The 17,390-nt window shown below is 43.6% G+C and overlaps 1 protein-coding gene across 1 annotated transcript in view; it reads left to right on the top strand.

Moving 5' to 3' along the window:
- The first annotated feature begins 587 nt into the window (after positions 1–587).
- Positions 588–17,390, top strand: part of LOC135915348 (uncharacterized) — a 61,515-nt gene continuing 44,712 nt past the window's right edge. The window contains exon 1 of the mRNA XM_070531177.1: positions 588–741. Coding sequence (XP_070387278.1) covers positions 645–741 — 97 coding nt within the window. The 5' untranslated portion in view covers positions 588–644. The remainder of the gene's footprint in view (positions 742–17,390) is intronic.

Here is a 17,390-nt window from a genome sequence, read left to right as displayed (position 1 = left end):
AAGATTCACCGCACGCACTTCTGGAGTGATCATGTTTACGAACCAGTCAGAAAATCATAGTGAATAATACCACCATATAAATACGTGAAATAGTGCGTAGAAGTGCATATGATACGCTTTCTAAAGGTTTTCTGTTTTGTTTTCAGTTCCTCCTGAGACACGAGGGCACCAACACTACGGCGTAGAGCTGTTCTTTGGCTCTTTCAGAAAGAAATGAAATGACAGTGTCAATAAAAGTAAGAATGAAGTCTGTCAATTGGTTTTAAGAAAGATACGTCAACATCTGACTGACAGGCATATTTGCTTAGAGAGAGAATTCGCCTTCAGCTTCAGGATGTTATGTTCATAATCTGATGTTAACATCGCACTTCCGGGTCTGTAATTGAGCTGTCTGTAATTGAGCTTCTATTATTCGGAGGGGGTCATCGATAGGGCGCTTATGCCGATGCCGCCTATACCTCACATTTTTACCGCCTTTTGTAGACTGATTGTTACAGCTGCTAGTAGAAGTAGATGCCAGCTTTTCCTGGAAAAAAATATACAGTTCGCCACCTAAATTTGACTCTGGTTTTTCTACGTACCTCAGAATTAATTTTTTCATCCGCAGCTAAGGTCTGGGCCACTTCCTGCAGGATCTCACCCACATGAACAGCATCGTGAGCGGCAGATTCGGCCGCCCTGTCGAGCGTTGCGTCAACGGAAGACTCTTCCTCGGGAATTGTGTGGGCGTCCGCTGTAATGGTATGAACAGGAGTTTCTGTTAGACGTTTGAGCGTTTCTAACGAAGTATTTGCTTGAAATATCCCAAGTAGTACGGTGCGAAGCACTACGTGTGTTGGCAAACAAAAAAACATCTAAGCAACCTTTGGTTCACCGATGGCATTCTCTTGTAATGTAACGTGTATGCTTCATATTTACTTTTAACAAGTTTCACTATCGTATATTATCCAGTCATGAGAGCAAGATATTCAGAATTTGTCCACTTTTGTCTTAAAACTGGCACCGGCTGTTTGCGAAAATAAAGATGATGTTTAGTGCCCCTTGAAAGCACTCTGAAGTCGTTGTTCATAGCTTGCCAGTAGCCTTGAAATTAAAAGCGAATAATCACCGAATTGCTACACAGATTATCCTGTGACGTTGAAAGCTGTGAGATAACACAGATAGGTAGCCAGCGTATAAACCTTGTTGGTAGGTGTATTATTGCTTCATTTACTATTGCTTAATTTCCATAGATTTAATTCTATACAATGAATTCAACATATTTATGTGGCTGTGTTCATTAGTGAAATAAATGGTTATACGTGCCCGTAAATGCCACGAAGACCAGGAGACAAATGGCTGCCGAAATCTTCCTCATGACGTCTGCAAAAAAGTAAAACCATTGTAGTTATCTTTGGTAGCGTAGGTCTGATATTTATGCGCAAAGACAAGTCTACAGTGCTTTGAATTGTTCCTATTCCTTCAGCAGCATCTTCTGAAAGAGACAACCTAAAAAAAAATAGGTACATTGGATCTGAAATAAATCATTATTTAGGTATTTTTAACGAACGCAGCCGATATGTAGTAACCGTTCACCTCGATCTCAAAGCAAATGCTTATTTATTGAGAGTGCCTTTTTGAAATTCTCAGATTATTTCACTGTGAGCCTAAGCGCGGATTCCTACCGAAAATGTTATTTTCAGTTAGGTTGGCTATGTCACATGCATCACCTAAGCAAGCTGCTTTGTGTGAGAAAGACCAGCAATTTTCTCCTATGTATTGACTTTTGCAACGTAATGTCAAAAGGAAAAGCATTGTATTTCCTGTAGGTCATATTTCATAGCTTTGTTAATTGTAAAGGAGAATGCTTCTCATATTAGGAAGGGAACTGAAGCATTGTATGCTAAATCTACTTACCAAACGCAGAAGCCCACAGGATATTTCTCTTGTATCGAGCGAAATATGAGAAAGCTGCATTATCAATCCCGCTTTTATACTTTGCATTCTGGACGAGCCGTTCTTTTTGTACTTATTAAAGAGATATATTCCTCCCACAAGATAAAGAGCCGCTGGAGCGCACATATAGAGACCTAGATACCGCCTTTATCTCTAGTGGTGCCATCAGAGCTATTGTTCATGGAACAGATTGGCGTCATTCACGAGTTTCCTTTCTTGCAGTCCACTAGAACTCAGATACCCCATCTTATTGAATGATTTTCCTCCTCATGTCTAGCTGGATCTCACAACGCTTTGAAGCTTGTTGCTAAGCAGGTGGTGCTGGTGGGAAACTTTATTGAAAGGGTGAAGTGTAAAGGGGGACGTGGCTGAGGGATCGGGCTCAAGTAAGACCCTGGGCCTGCTTGGCCTTCTCCACCCAGTCCACCAATTCAAGCTGTCGGTCTACCTCCCTGGAACTGAGTCAGGCTATCCAGTCAGTTTCGCTGCTGACGGGGAGAAGTGAAAACGGGAGTGAGGTGCATTCCCACATTATGTGTGTGAGTGTTCCTGTTTGTGAACAGAGCCTACATTGGTCGCTTTCCTTGCCCCCTGTGATTTGGTTAATGTACTTTGCGTATGGGTATGTGTTTGCCTGGAGTCGCGACTCCAGGCATCGAGTTGCTTGTATATATATATATATATATATATATATATATATATATATATATATATATATATATATATATATATAAGCGTGATAATGGATGGCCTATCACGAGCTATCATCTCACATCCTGTAAACAAACGCATCACTCTAGCACAGACGTCGTAACGGTGCGGCGTGCGCCGCTACCAAGCGATTCTGGTGAACGACATGCGCTAATGACTGTAACATAAGAGTACGAGTTTCGACGTAGCCGTGGAAATGAGAAGAAGGGGAACCGAGGTGCCCGATGTTTATTAGTGAAGTCATAAGAAGCTGACGAACGCAGGCACCAAATACAGCAAGGGGGAAATCGCCCGTACTCCATAGCTGTAATACATGTAAGGAAATGATAAAATAAATTAGCAACTCTTTTTGATAAAGTAAAGTTGCATGTCTAATGAGATGATGTGGGTCCGTGACCCATCTGAGAACACCGATTTTTTCATCAATTTCATTTCGAATAATTGAACAATAATACGTACAAGTAATTACCCCGATGCTTTCCTTGGTGTCTTTGCTTCTTGGCATGTAATGATACGACTAGTAAGCATCGGGTCCTCTGTTTACTTTCTTCTTGCTCATCACATGGCAAGGGTCTCAAATCTGGCAGAATTGCTGCCTTCAGGTAGCACGTGTGCATTTATGGACCACTTGCCTTCACCCGAAAATTTCACGTACATGTGACCCTGCGGAAGAAAGGATGTTCTACGTCCGCCGCCAAGGCTTCGTGCCTCCACCTTCGGTTAGTTGTTCCTGCACATATTTTCGCTTCCATCATCTATGTCACCCGATTTTGATTAGTCAGATCATAGTAAGCCACGAAACACTGACACCAAGGGCAACATAGAGAGAATTACTTGCGCTTAAAAAATGAAACAAACTGTAAATTATTGGAAATGAAAAAAAAATTGATGAAAAAACGACTTGACGCATGTGGGGAAGGATCCCACAACCTTCGCATTTGGCATGCGATGCTCGCACGCTCTATCAACAATAGTAATACCAAGTTTGCACATAACTACAATTTTCTACTGCCTATGGATTCTAACTATGGAACAATTACATCATCATTCGCTACTATAAAACGGTGGATTGGTTTGCCATACACCATTAAATATTCATCCTTTCGTGCATTTAGTCATTCCCTTAAGCTTTTTTTTTAAATATGTGACTATGTTTACATCATTCATTACGCTACATTTGCCAATTGTGTGTATTGACAGTTTTTGTATGCACTATAGGCTTGTATACATACAATTTGTTTTCGACTGTTGCATTTTTCAATGCTCTATTTTCGCGATTATGTGTGTTTCTTTTACAAGGCTTACTTATCTTCCACACATCGCTCCATTATTATTATTAACCGATGGTCCAATTGCAGTCTCTGACTTTGGGACACTCGTCCGCAGATTGTCCCTTACCCATTCATTGTACTTAACGAATAATAAACGTGAACTCAACTTCGATGTTCAAATGCATTGCGGCAAACAAGTATAGGCGGAGTTATCGCTCTCCATCAGGCGTCGACAATAGCATAGGAGTGCGCTTGATTTGTGGTTACCGTAGCATGCTGCTTCGTAAGAAGTTCAGTCGCCAGTGATGTCGCAGTGGTGCGGCAGCAGTAAAATGTTATTTACTGCGTGGACTACTGCGTGGACTACTGCGTGGATCATGCAACCAACTCCTCTCTAGGAGGAGCAACTGCATGCGTATGGGACGACAGCTACCGGAGCAACGACTGCGGAGCGCATGGGCTGTTCAAGCCCACTCGACAGCGGGCTACTTCGCCGGCATGGCAGAACCAACATAGTGAAGCCGTCTGAACCACTTATTCTGCTCTTTCAAGCTAGGAAGCATGCAAGGTGTTTTAGAAGCGACAACTGTTCGATTCTTGTTCTTCCATGCCCCGAAGTGGTCGCTGATTTTGTGTCGCAATGCGCTTCAATGCTGTCGATGCTAGCCGGCGATATTGAACCCAGCCCGAGACCAGCTGTTGCAGAAATGTTAGAGGAGCTCTTGACAGGATAAGTGGCCGCAGGGAGTGGACATTAGATAAGTCTAAGACATGCAGAGCTTTCTCTCTAAGCAATTAAAAATTTTTGTTCAGAAGAATATTGAAGTAAAAAATTGGCTGAATAACTTGCAGGAAAATGAACAAAATATTGGGAAGCTGGAACTAACAATGGAAAGCATGGGCACTACTTTTCATTCTGTGCAGAAAACTTAATCGAAATGGAAGACAATAGTTGTGGTAACAACTTGATAGTCTTTGGCACTTCCAAGAAAGCAGTCTGAGATCTCGGATTAGCTACAGCAAGATGTTCTGCACGGTATATTTGATGCATGGCTTGGTTGAATACACATGCTTTGAAACAGACACCAAGATAAATCACGGCCAGTGATCATAAAATTTCTTGACTACAACAGGATCTTGGAAGACGACGAAGTGATTCTCTAGTTGAACGCTGGCACTGGCTCCGTCTTCGATGACCGATTTGACATTGTCGTATGGCTCAAATCGCAGTTTCGTTGTTACCAGTGTATTTGTGAAGGCACTAGGAATCGCCCGATACTCAACTTTCAACGTAAGGCAAGTTTTTCGCCGTTTTCTGGAACTTCTTCGCCATCATCGGTGCGGTGGTGTGCTAAGCCTAGGCTTGCTTCGTGGCCGCCGGGATTGGGCCTGACCCCGGCGTGGAACCATACGACATGGCGTCCGAGATGGAGACGGCCACGTCTCCGACGACATCGAGCCCTTGCTCCGGCCAGATGTGCGTCGAGGTGCAAGGGCAAGAGATTTCTCCTGAGGAGTTCCACACTGGGATCGGCTGGTGGCAAGTGGGCCAGCGCATAACAGCCCCGGCGAGCGAGGGCTCCACCGCTCGCCAGTCGAGGCCTAAAACAAGAGACCACGTCAACAGAAAAGTGATCGCAACGACAACAAGGGCAGCGAGAATGCCAGACGTGCTACCGAGAGAGGACACCGAAGTGATCGTGAGGCCGCGGGGAGGCCTAAACATCGCAAGAACTCAGACTGGGATCGTTGCCTCGGCCATCATGGTTGCGGCGAGGGTTTCGAGAGAAGACGGTGCGGCGGATACCTTCTGCCCAACCTACACCAGAATATCATGGTGGTGAGTACCCCCGATAAGGGGCGTGCTTTGACCTATGCCAAGATTCAGGCCATCCGCATCGGGGACAGGATACACGTGGTAGGCGCGTACAGTCGACGAAAAAAGTTTACGGACCATGACATCTGACAAAAAGCTGGATATCTCCTCAGCCTCAAAACGCAGCCTGGTGTTCCCATTTCCAGCCTTTAGTGGTATGTGCGAACAACATTCGGATGCCCGGTTTTACTGGCTGCTTTTAAAGGCTACGCGTATATTTAGAATTTTCTGAGATCTCGTGGTCCGTAAACTTTTTTGGTCGACTGTACCAAACCACACCATATGGCACGGTCAAGGGGATCATTCGAGGCATTCCCATTGAAGATACTCCGGCGGAGATTGACCGGAACGTTGTTAACTCAAGAAATCCATTCGCAAGAGGGTCGCAAAGAATTGGCAATACGACTACTGTAATTGAGCGAAGGACTATGCCGCCACCTCATCCGGGCTTGACACGTAAGGAGGCGGTTTTATACCGACAACTTCAAACAGGGTCGTTATTCACCCCGGTGCTGATGAGGCACGTGTGTCCAAGTGTTTATGAAAGTGATCTGTGTTGTGTGTGCCGAAAGGAAAGAGCCACTGCAGCTCACATCCTTTGGGACTGTGCTAAGAATCCGCATGAAGCTGCAACAATAACAACGATCCCGCCGCGGCTCGAGGCCGCAACGAGATGCTCTGACTAAGATGTCCAAACCCAGGCCGTCCAGGCGATCTCGGCGGCCCTCGAAAGGCAACGACCGAGCGAAACCGGAGGGAGGCTGCCACCCCAAGGAAGGGGCAGGCGTGGTCGACCAAAGGGAATAGTGCGGCCGCGGCCGAAGTAGAGGCGCCACACGCCGCGAAGATGTCATGGCCGCGTCATGGTAACGCCTCCCTAACAGGGGAAGGCTAACCGTTCTGCAGGCGTTCACAACAAAGTTTCGTCACTCACTCACTACAACAAAAATTGCAAATACTCAGGAATACCAAAAAGCTTAAAGGTAGCAAAATTTGTCTGTCGCGCGACTACTCGCTGGCAACGTTCCGCAAACGCAGAAATCTCTGGGTAAGTGCCAAAGTAGATATAGAAACGGCACTAAAGTTCGACTTGTGTATGATAAGATTTTCATTGACAGCGAAGCGCTTGCCTCGGGTGACCTAAAGAATGAACGTATCAATATTGATGACTTGATGAATAAACTTGATGACGCAATACCGAAATCAAAGATTTTGCATTGATAACTGATGTTCCATGCAGTTTTGCAAATGAGGTAGTCCAACTCGAACATCTTATCATGCGCTATATTCCTGATCTTTTAGTTGTTACAGAAACGGGATTGCATTCTGAGATTCGGCGGTGTCAAGTGTTCGAAAAAATCATGCTACATATGGCGGTGGTGTTGCAGCAAGAACAAAGTTTGGTCAGTGCTGTGAAAAACTGTCTTGGCATGGATAGTACTTCGTGGAAAATGTCACTAGGAACCTCCTTTTGCATTATCACTGCAGTTTATGGAGCCCCTTCTGCCCTTCTGCTTTTTCTTAGAAGCAATGCGGAGTTACTTCTGCGATAATGTACCAGATAATGGCCGCGTAATTACCGCAGGCAACTTCAACTTTCCTAGTATTAAATGGGATACTCTCTGCTTTTACTCTGTTGACGCTAAACATTGTGAGACATTATCGGACATTGCATGTATTAACGATCTTACGGAAGCCGTTCAACAAAGAACAAGGGTCGGCACAACCTCAAGATCTTTGTTAGATTTCGCAGTCATAAGTAGCAAAATATCTGAGTATGACACGCCGCTATTTTAGAAGGGATCTGTTACCATAAACTTGTGTTGCTTCCTGTAAAACAGGTTATGCCGCACTAAAAAAGGAAGTGACAAACTGCTTGAGTGCCAGATTTTTGAAATGCTAATGATTTGAGCATTTCGGATTACTTGGAGATGGCATTAAACTCGTTCGATGAGGCATCTGATGTCTACTTCTTGTGGGCTAAATTTAAGGAAGAAACTGCTTAGTGTCTAGAACTGTTTGTTCCTCAACGGAACAACAAAACGCGAGAAAGCGCAATCCCTAGATAAATCTAGCAATATTTCATTTGAAGGGTAAGCTAGAGTGCAGGAGAAGTAAAGAAGAAAAAAAGGAGACGGAAATTTCGCAAATTTCTTCCCTTTTTAAACACAGACTAGTGTCTGCTAAAGAAGAGTACATTTCGAAGAAACTGACGCGATTCATGAAAACTTCTCCGTAACGAATTTCGCGTCTCTTTACGCTACCGTGAGAAGACATTAACTACATCGACGTTGATGGACGTATTATTAGTGGTGCCTTGGCAACGTCTAAGGAATGTAATGAGTATTTCTATTCTGCGTTAGCTAATTTAGAGAGTAGAATTCTTTGTCCCTCTTTAGTAGGTTACGAATAAGCAGGGAATATTTTCTTGGCATCGACACGAAAAAAATCTTCTAGCATATGTTCCATTACACATGCATTTTTACACCGCTATGCAGATTGAGTCGAAAAGTACTTAGAGGTAATGTTTAATGCATCACTTCAGCAACAGATATTACTGTATGACTAGTTAATTTCTTGAATTGTACCTCTTCTTTAAACCTGGACATTAATACAAGGTTCAAAACTATAGACCAATTTCGAATGCATGCACTTTAAACTTTTTGAACATAGTATATAAAAAGTGTGTTTCATTACCTTGAATATTCCAGCCTTTTTCCCGAAAGCACGGGTATAGTGAGAAGCAGTCAACGGTTACTGAGCCCACAGAAACAGTCCATCATTTTGCAAAATCCCTTACGAAACAGGACAAATCGATGCAGTGTGCCTTGACTTGTCTAAGGCATTTGATGAGGTTCCTCACGGAGGACTGATCCTAAAATGTTTACATTTAGGACTTAACATCGAAATTGTGAGATTGATAAAGATGTACCTGTCTAGCAGAACACAATTCGTGCAAGTGAACAATGCAAAAATAACTTGTTTTGCAGGTAACTTTAGGTCTCTCAAGTCTCCATGTTGGGTCCATTTCTATTATTGCGCTACATAAATTATTTTTGAGACACAATTCCTCCTAATATTACCATACGTGTATTTAAGGATGATTGTTTATAGTACTCAGATCTTAACGGCTGCCCCGAGCCATATCGCACTAAATTTTAGCTTGTAGGTTCTCGGGGGTCTGGTGGGCTAAAAGCAAAATGAAAATTGTGTTAAGCAAGACTACATACATGCGGCTCACTAAGATAACTAAAACTGGCTAGCATTTAACTATAATATTGATGGACACAACTTAACAAATGTTAACTCTTTTAAATACATTGGCGCAACAATATCTTCTGATTTTATGCTCAAAAGCACACATTACCGACATTTGCTCCACAGCACAGATAAAAATTGTGGCTTCTCAAATGGAAGGTATAGCTTACTACTCTGAAAGCGAAGTTAACCGCACATGTAACCATTTTGAGTCCCTCACTAAAGTGCACGAGCGTCATATGGGATCCGCACCATAAATCTTTTACAGAGAAGATAGGAAACTTGCAGAGAAGAGCGGTTCGGTCCGCATTATCTAGATACAGAAACACAGATTTGGTCACACATATGTTAAATGATCTTCAACTTCCTAAGCTTGCTGAACGGAGAAAAATCGCGAGACTAAACTCCTTGTATCAATTAGGCCGTAATTAATTTATTTGTATGCTGACCTTTACTTAAAACTGCGTTCTTCTCGCAGCTTACGTTCCCGTAAGGAACAATTGGAACCAATCACAGCGCCAAAAAGTGCTTTAAATATTCATTATGTTCTAAAACAATAGAATAATGGAATTCCCTATCCCCAAGAGTTCTTCAGTCAGCCTCATTAAAACAATTTTAACAATCGCTTTCATATCATTTCCATTGCGGCAAATAAAGTTTGAGGGTATACCTCGTATTGCTGTTTTACAAGTTGCAGCACTGTTGCTCTTGTTTTCAATTTATTTTCTGAGCACGAGGCACGTCAGGGCTGGGTAAGTTTTTACCTTTGTCTTTTCTTTGTTGTCGCCTTGTCGTTGGTGTCGCAGGTGATTTACTCTGTAGCATATTAGGCGCTATGTTCCTATTTGCACATTTACATATGCTTATGATTACTATTATCTTGTACTTGGCTCAAACACTGCCTCTTATTCATGTAGTGGATTTTGTATTTGTGTTTATTTTACCTGTCCTGTAATAACCCTCGGATCAACAGTATTCACAAAAAAACAAAAATAAATATTGCGTTATCAGTGAACATAAACCTAACAGACGCCAGTCTTGGTGGGATGACCACTGCACCGGACAAGCTGTTTGCTGCAAACCAGCCATCTGCATCTGCATCTGAATGCTCACATTCCGTGTACATTCAGAAAAGTGCTCTAAAGGTACATATTTCGGAGATACCTGCGGCAAGTCGGCCTTATTTTTTATTTCGGGTGCCTCAAAATTGACGGGAGGTTGCCTGAGGCACCGTAAAGCCATCGATGGCTGTATCCAGGGCGTGAAGCTACATGTAATGCGGCGCACGGTCTTCGCTTGGCAGAGGGGCCAAGTGGTGAGATCGGACGCGGGATAAGTGACGGATTTAAAATTTTGCTGGTTAGATTGCCAAGGAAGTATACAGCGAATGGTCTTCAATAATAGGAATTGTTGCGCCTGAAGAGGCACATCCTGGAAGGCCGAGATTCTGCGCTTGGTATTCTCCGGATGTAAATGCTCCAAGTGTTCGCCAAGATGGACAGGCTTGAGAAGATATGCAGTATCCATATTCGCAACTCCAGCAATTCATGCGACACCTAGCGGCAGTAGGGAGAAACGTAATACGGAGGTCCAGTCGCCGTGTGTGCCGTAGAGGCTGCTGTCGCGGACGGAAGAATGGAGCTGCTAGCAAAGAAAAAGCGAACGGCCAAGCAGTTATGCTGTGTTCCTCGGTGCGTGCCAGCGAGATGGAAGGACAGCGATATTTCCGTTCCCGCATTTCCCTCCGAGTCGAAAGGCTGAAGCCGCAGAACCAGGTGGATCGCTAACATCCGCATCGGCAAGGCTGTGACGCTGACAGTGACTGTTTGCTCACGGCATTTTGCACGGGATAATTTCTCCTTACCAGGTGAGACACTATTGTGAACTTGTGAACTCGAACCTAATGCATGACCATTGTGCGTGGCCACTATACATGTCGCTGTGTCACCTTATGTAAACTCGTTTCACATTGCGAGCACTGGCGATTTGGCTATGCATTATTTGCTGCATATGTTAGCCGCAACGCGAAATTCGAGCACAGGTTCGAGACCTGTCACAGCGGTTTCTCTAGGAACGTCTCCTCTGCACTCGTTAACCACATTGGCTGTAATTAGAGCTCATGTTCGACGCTTCACAGCGGTTTCTGCGAGGAACGTCACCTCTGCGCTCGTTGGCTACACCCGGCTGTAACTCGGGAGGCTTTTGATGCCCAGCACGTCTCGCGCAACTTATACGGGCGTCGGAGATTCAAATGTTTACAAATGATGTACTAGCAAATTCAGGAAGTGTTGAGTGTAAACGTGCCACGTATATGGCATGCTAAAGCGGAATAAATATCATGCATGGTGCGGATGAACTAGCAGCACAGGCGCACTGCACACGGGCACTTCCCAGCGCGACTGATTACGAATTTCCACTTGCACTTGAGAATCTCCGACGCGCTCAAGAGTGGCCATATGACACTGCTATTTCGCACCGATGGCGAGCCTATCACGTTCATTGCAGAAGTTTGCCACTTACGCGACAGCCACATGTCAATTTTACACGCGTTTGCTAGTTGCGAGGAACATTTACGGCGTCCGCTGTCTACTGACGTGTCGCATATGTATGTGCAGTATTAGTACCTAAGCTAGCTTTATCTGTGTTATTAAATAATCCCCAAGTCAGTGGCAAAACTACTCCGGTCATGTGGTGGTGTTTGCACCTGTGTACTTTGCGTTATGAGCAGCTTTCAACTACGTTTTGCAGATGCTACATTCGGTGTACAACGTCGCATAGCCTTGCACACTCAAACCGTGCTTCATTTCCTTGCAAATGCTTTTTTATAAATATTTTGGCCTTGTTTCTGAGGTAAAAAGAAAAAAATTCTGGGTGCAGCCCATATTGAGGCACAATAAAGCATAAACAATTAATTTATTTTTTCAGATGTAGCATGTCAAAGACAGCGGCTGGAAAAAATGCAGTACCAACTGAAAACCTGCCAAGGACGTCATGTTATGATGAGAACAAGGATGCTCATATGAAAGAGCTTTCACTGGCAAGACTTCGCCGACGTGCGTATCGGTCAGCCAGAGTAAATTCATTTCACGGCATGGTGCAGCACTTATATGCTTATGGTACATACCCCATGTCTACAAGCATGCAATAGATGTCAACACCTTTTAATGCATTACAGAATGAATCAAGCAAAGAAACTGCTGCCTCCCCATTAGAAGCAAAGGTGTTGCACCATGCACCTGTCAGCACGACCACCAGGGTAAATTGGCTGCCTGCAATTGTGCACACGTTGCTTCACCACTAATTCCTTGTGATTAAACTCTGACATTGCAGGACGATCTCCCATCCCCTGACAGCAACAGCATGGACCAAATAAGTGACAAAGGAAATATGGTAATTTCTTTTTGTATATGTATGTGCTGTGGTAGCTGTCTTTACCTAGACCGTGGCATGCTTTCTGGATTTACATCGTAAAAGCATTGTAGCACGTGGTGTGTGATTGGTGCATATTAACTGCAACTTCTGCACACATTACTTAACCACTGGTTTCTTGAACTGAACTCTATCTGACATTGCAGGACGATTTCCCATCCCCTAACAGCATGGACCAAAGCATTGCAAACACCATAAGGGACAAGGACATAGCAAATATGGCAATTTATTTTTTCTATATATTTGTGATGTGGTAGCTGTCTTTACCTAGCCGGCAGCATGTTTTCTGGATTAACTTCGTGAAAGGATTGTGGTGTGTGATGGGTGCAAATTAACCGATGCAAAAAGCCTGGCTTTCCTACTTCCAACATTGAATTTAACACATTGACGTGCATTATCGGAATGACAAAAAGAAGCTGCATCTCGCGTCAGATATGTCAGACATTATAACTCTTGCTTTTGTTTTGTGACAGGAATGTGCTTGCCAACCTGGCCCCCGGACATTAATCGCAGAGTACTCAAGAGAAGAAAAAGACGTGGCAAATTTCCTACTAGAAATGGCTTCAGGGACAAGGCTTACAGAAAGCAAGGCTGTCCAAGTGGCATTGGGTACTTTTCTACAGAAGTTTGTGAACACAATAAATAGTAGCAACGTAAATACATTCACAGGCGTGCCATATGATCTGTGTGCATAGAGTTGTGGTTATTCTTCAATGGCTGTTTGTTGTCCCTTGCCTTACTTGTATTTTTTCACAAAATAAACCACATGCACTCAATATTTTGTTCAGTGTACTCAGTGTCAAGGTGTTTGCCTCATACGTTTTACTCAAGCCCATTTTTGTTGCACTTTTTAGCATATGAGGGTATATCTTGCCAAACAGAACATGAGAAGTAACATGGAACAGTGTCAAACCTGCATACGATGAGTATTTAAAAAGTTTGGCCACCAGAGTTGAGTACCCGGAAAGAATAGTTTGATTCAAATGACCTCAGCTGGTATATGTACCATAATTTATGCTTCTTCCCAATTTGTTGAATACAGTGCAAATGGCTGTCCTGGGAAGCATAACTAAACCACTGGTAATACAACATGGGGAGACACTTGTGCAGACTTAACATCAATGAATGATAATTATTGACCTCCAGAGAGCATATAGAGCTGTCCTTACTATCAACTTATCAATAAATGGAAAGGAAGTGACATAAAAGTTTAACATGCACTTAAAGCACTTAGCAAACACTTAAAGGGGCACTGAAACACTTCCGACTGATCATAGTTACCTCACTACAAAAGGACATCGCCTGCTGCAAAAATTTTTCGAATCATTGAACTGTACGCGGAATTAGTAGTTATTGCACTGATGCATTGCTCCCTCCTTTCGCCTCAGCTAGTGTGCTGGAAGCTACACGGTGCATGGGAAGGTAGCAAGGTCCTGGTCAAGTTGTTTTTTTTTTTACACATTGCTACTTGTGGTTCAGGCATGTGTGGCACTCTCTAAACGCGAGATGGACGCCTGGAGCTACATCACTTACAGAGACCAATAAATACACACGGCTGTCTGATCGTCCTGCGAACAGAGCTTGTGGTGGTCGTGGTATCTATATTATGCAGCATGCCAGTTTCAGGGCCCCTTTAAGAAGGGCACAAACAAAGACAACAGAAGTTGGTTTCATGAGTTCTGCCTGAGTCGCCACTGATATCACGCAGTTGCTCGTGCACAAATTGTGAAACAATAACGTATGAGCCATAGGAAACGAACAGTCATGTCGGCAAAAAAAAAATAGCAGGATATGTATTGTGATAGGTAACCTCAAGCGCCACAGCACAAGGTGAAGCTAAGTTGCAGTTTGGCACATAATAGGTTCTCTTCCGCTTACAACGGTGCACGCACATGAACATTTCACTGTAAACGATCTTTGCAATATGAACAGCATTGAAACGCAATGCAGAGATGAAACATTATAGGTACTGACAACTACACCAAATATTCCAGGATAAGGTGCCTGGAGAAACAGCCGAGATGTGCTTGCACTTTTGCGACAATCCAGCAGTGCCCGAGCACTTTGCCTCCACGATCGATGGGTCCCGGAATGCGTCGGCGATTCTCACCACAATCTCGTGCGGGTCCGCTGTCACGCCGGAGGTTTGCACACACGCGCGACCACTTCTACTTAATTACTCACTGTACCACTGGTACCGACTAAAATGAGGTGCTCGGCGTCCATTAACCGTTCTCCTCCCACAAAACAGCGCGAATTAACATCGCCGTGCAACAAACTTCATATTTTCACCAAGGACAGCGTACGCGGGGACCTCCGTAAAGCCGCCATACTGCACAGTGTAGCCAGACCGGGCCAGACTTCGCAGCCCCCCTAATGTTGATTTAAGTTGCGAATACCACCAGGAAGCTGCATAATACATGCATTGCGCATGTAAATAGCAGATGAGCGTAAATAACACGTACACAACACCTTTTAAGGAGTTATTTCGCAAAAAGCATTGTACGCGATCTTAGAGCACCTTCCCTATAGGCAGCAAATGTCGCTTCTTAGGTAATTATAATATTGAAAATTTGCCCTGAATGTTCTCGATGTCATAGTTTGGACAAGGACATATAAGCCTTTAGAGCTGAATAAAAAAAACTATATTTTTTTAACATGATCGTGATATTCAAATTGGTTCATGTGCGAAAATGCCGGAACGTTAGTTCAAAGTGCAGCACACCTCTATTATTGAGCATACTGTAGTAATGACGTCGAAGCTAGCGGAATGAGCGTAAGGACAGCAGACGTCTACACGTTGTTTCTTTTATTGTTCAGCAAGTTATCATTCAGCAAGCCGGCACGTTCATAATGCATAATGCATGCATAAGGCGTAGTGTTATGATTTCTTTTATTAGTGTATTGTTAAATGGTCACTCAAGAACGCAACCTGTTGCATTGAACGGTAAATCATAATAACTCACTATATATAGAGTACTAAAAGAGAATGCATCGTATTGGATGCGTCCGTTCGAGTATGACGAGGCGCATGGCGCAGATAAAGATATTGAGCTAGGCTGCAGTGGCTTCCTCAATGTGTTCTCCAGCTGCCAAATAATGTGCCCTTAACTGAGTTCAATGCCTTTCCATGAGACTTGCGCAACAGGCAAAAATGTCGTGGTGGGAGCCTCACGTCCATCGGGCAAACTGAATAGCGTAAGCGAAGATTTTGTCTCAAACTGAATAGTGTAATTTGAAGATTGCTGCAATACATTCAGGCACCGTTTGGAATGCGGCAGCATTGTACGTCCCAATAAGTAAAAGTCCGTCGGTGGCGGCGTGACCGAAAAAGCCACAAAAAACTGGCCGACAGAGCATAGAGTAAAAACACGTCAAGAAATGCTGAGATTGACGTCGAAATTCTCAGGGAGGTTCCTGTAACTAAAGTAAACAAATGGGTTTGAAAGCATCTTTTGGAACACTTAGGTTTGGGTGCGAATAGAGCCCGGGCCTTCGGGGTGCGCGACGAGCACGCTTCTTCGACGCCATGGTGGCTCCACGGTTTTCGTTCACTAAGGTTGCGCCTAAAGCGTCCCTCATTGCAAACGTCATGTCGCAGCCCCACTAAAGGTGCGGCCTAGTGCGTGCGCTATTGGGCACGTGATGGCGGAGACAATGGGAAGGTGGTGGTGCCACGTCATGAGAGCATGAAATGAGCTCATTGATGACGTTGCTAGGTGCGCAAACGGTTTAATGCTTCCACGTAAGCAGTCATAAGTGTCTCTGTCGATTGTTGTCTTTTTTTTGCAAGCACCTGAGTGCGGCAGCTTTTTCGTTGATCGTATATTCGAATACAATAATGTTTCACAAGCTATGTAGATTTCGAACACGCTAAGACTAATTACTACAAGCGTGATTTCTGTCACTTTGCACTTGGCGACAACACTTCGTTCATTGAGACACCACAAAAAGACGCCGTCGCCATACACCACAACACACAAACTCATACAAACGCCATCTCCAATACGCGATGGTACGGGCATTTACTGGGTTGGTGTTGTCATGACTAAGAAATTACTGGATTCAATGAATACCATCCGAACACTTTAGATACTACTAGGACTTTTTTCACTTTAAAAACCATGCAGAGAAACATTCGAATTGAAGGAGCGAGCAGGAACTTGGTAATTATAAAAATTAATGTTATTTACAGGACCTTGATTGTTAAAAAATAAACATATTTACTTGGAACATAGTATTTGAAATAAAAGTGGTAAGTAGAACTTTTTAGCCTGTTCACTTTAATTTCTCGAAGGAACATACCCGCATGAGAGAACGCAATGTACAAATACCCATTAAAGGGTTCGCTAATTATTGCTTGAGAAGCGCAATGTTCAGGTAGCTAATATAAGCTTAACGAATTACCTTTTTTTAGTTAATCGCATTAATCACTGCGGTCGCTTCGCAAATAGTTGAGCGCCTTGTGTTGACGCAGAACTGTACAGACACTGTCAGTAGTTGCAACATTAATTCAGCAATTACGGCAAAAAAAATGAATACCACCATTAACCACTACAAAACCACTCGACATGCTGCAGCTATCTACTGCAACCAAAACTTAGAAACGACTGACGATATATCCCGAACTATGGGCTATGCGGATTCGGGCAATAATAGGGCGCACTATTCTCATACAGCGCGTTTTACGGAACGCTGCCGACAGACACGCGACCGCCACCAGTGTTGGTACTTTAGCGATGTTGCCGCTATGTTTAGCGACTTCCTTGTTATTTCAGTGAATTTTTTTTTCTTTTTCTGAGCGGCGACATACTTATCGACATGGCAGAAGAATTGGCGAGAGTCCAAAGGCTTCGAACTTAGAAAAGATTCTTCAAAATTTGCACTCTACTTTGTATTTTATTGCTAAC

The sequence above is a fragment of the Dermacentor albipictus genome, chromosome 1 (genome assembly GCF_038994185.2).
Source record: "Dermacentor albipictus isolate Rhodes 1998 colony chromosome 1, USDA_Dalb.pri_finalv2, whole genome shotgun sequence".
NCBI classification, from domain to species: Eukaryota; Metazoa; Arthropoda; class Arachnida; order Ixodida; family Ixodidae; genus Dermacentor; species Dermacentor albipictus.
Note: the sequence above shows the minus strand (reverse complement) of the source record. Positions and strands in the feature narration are given on the sequence as shown.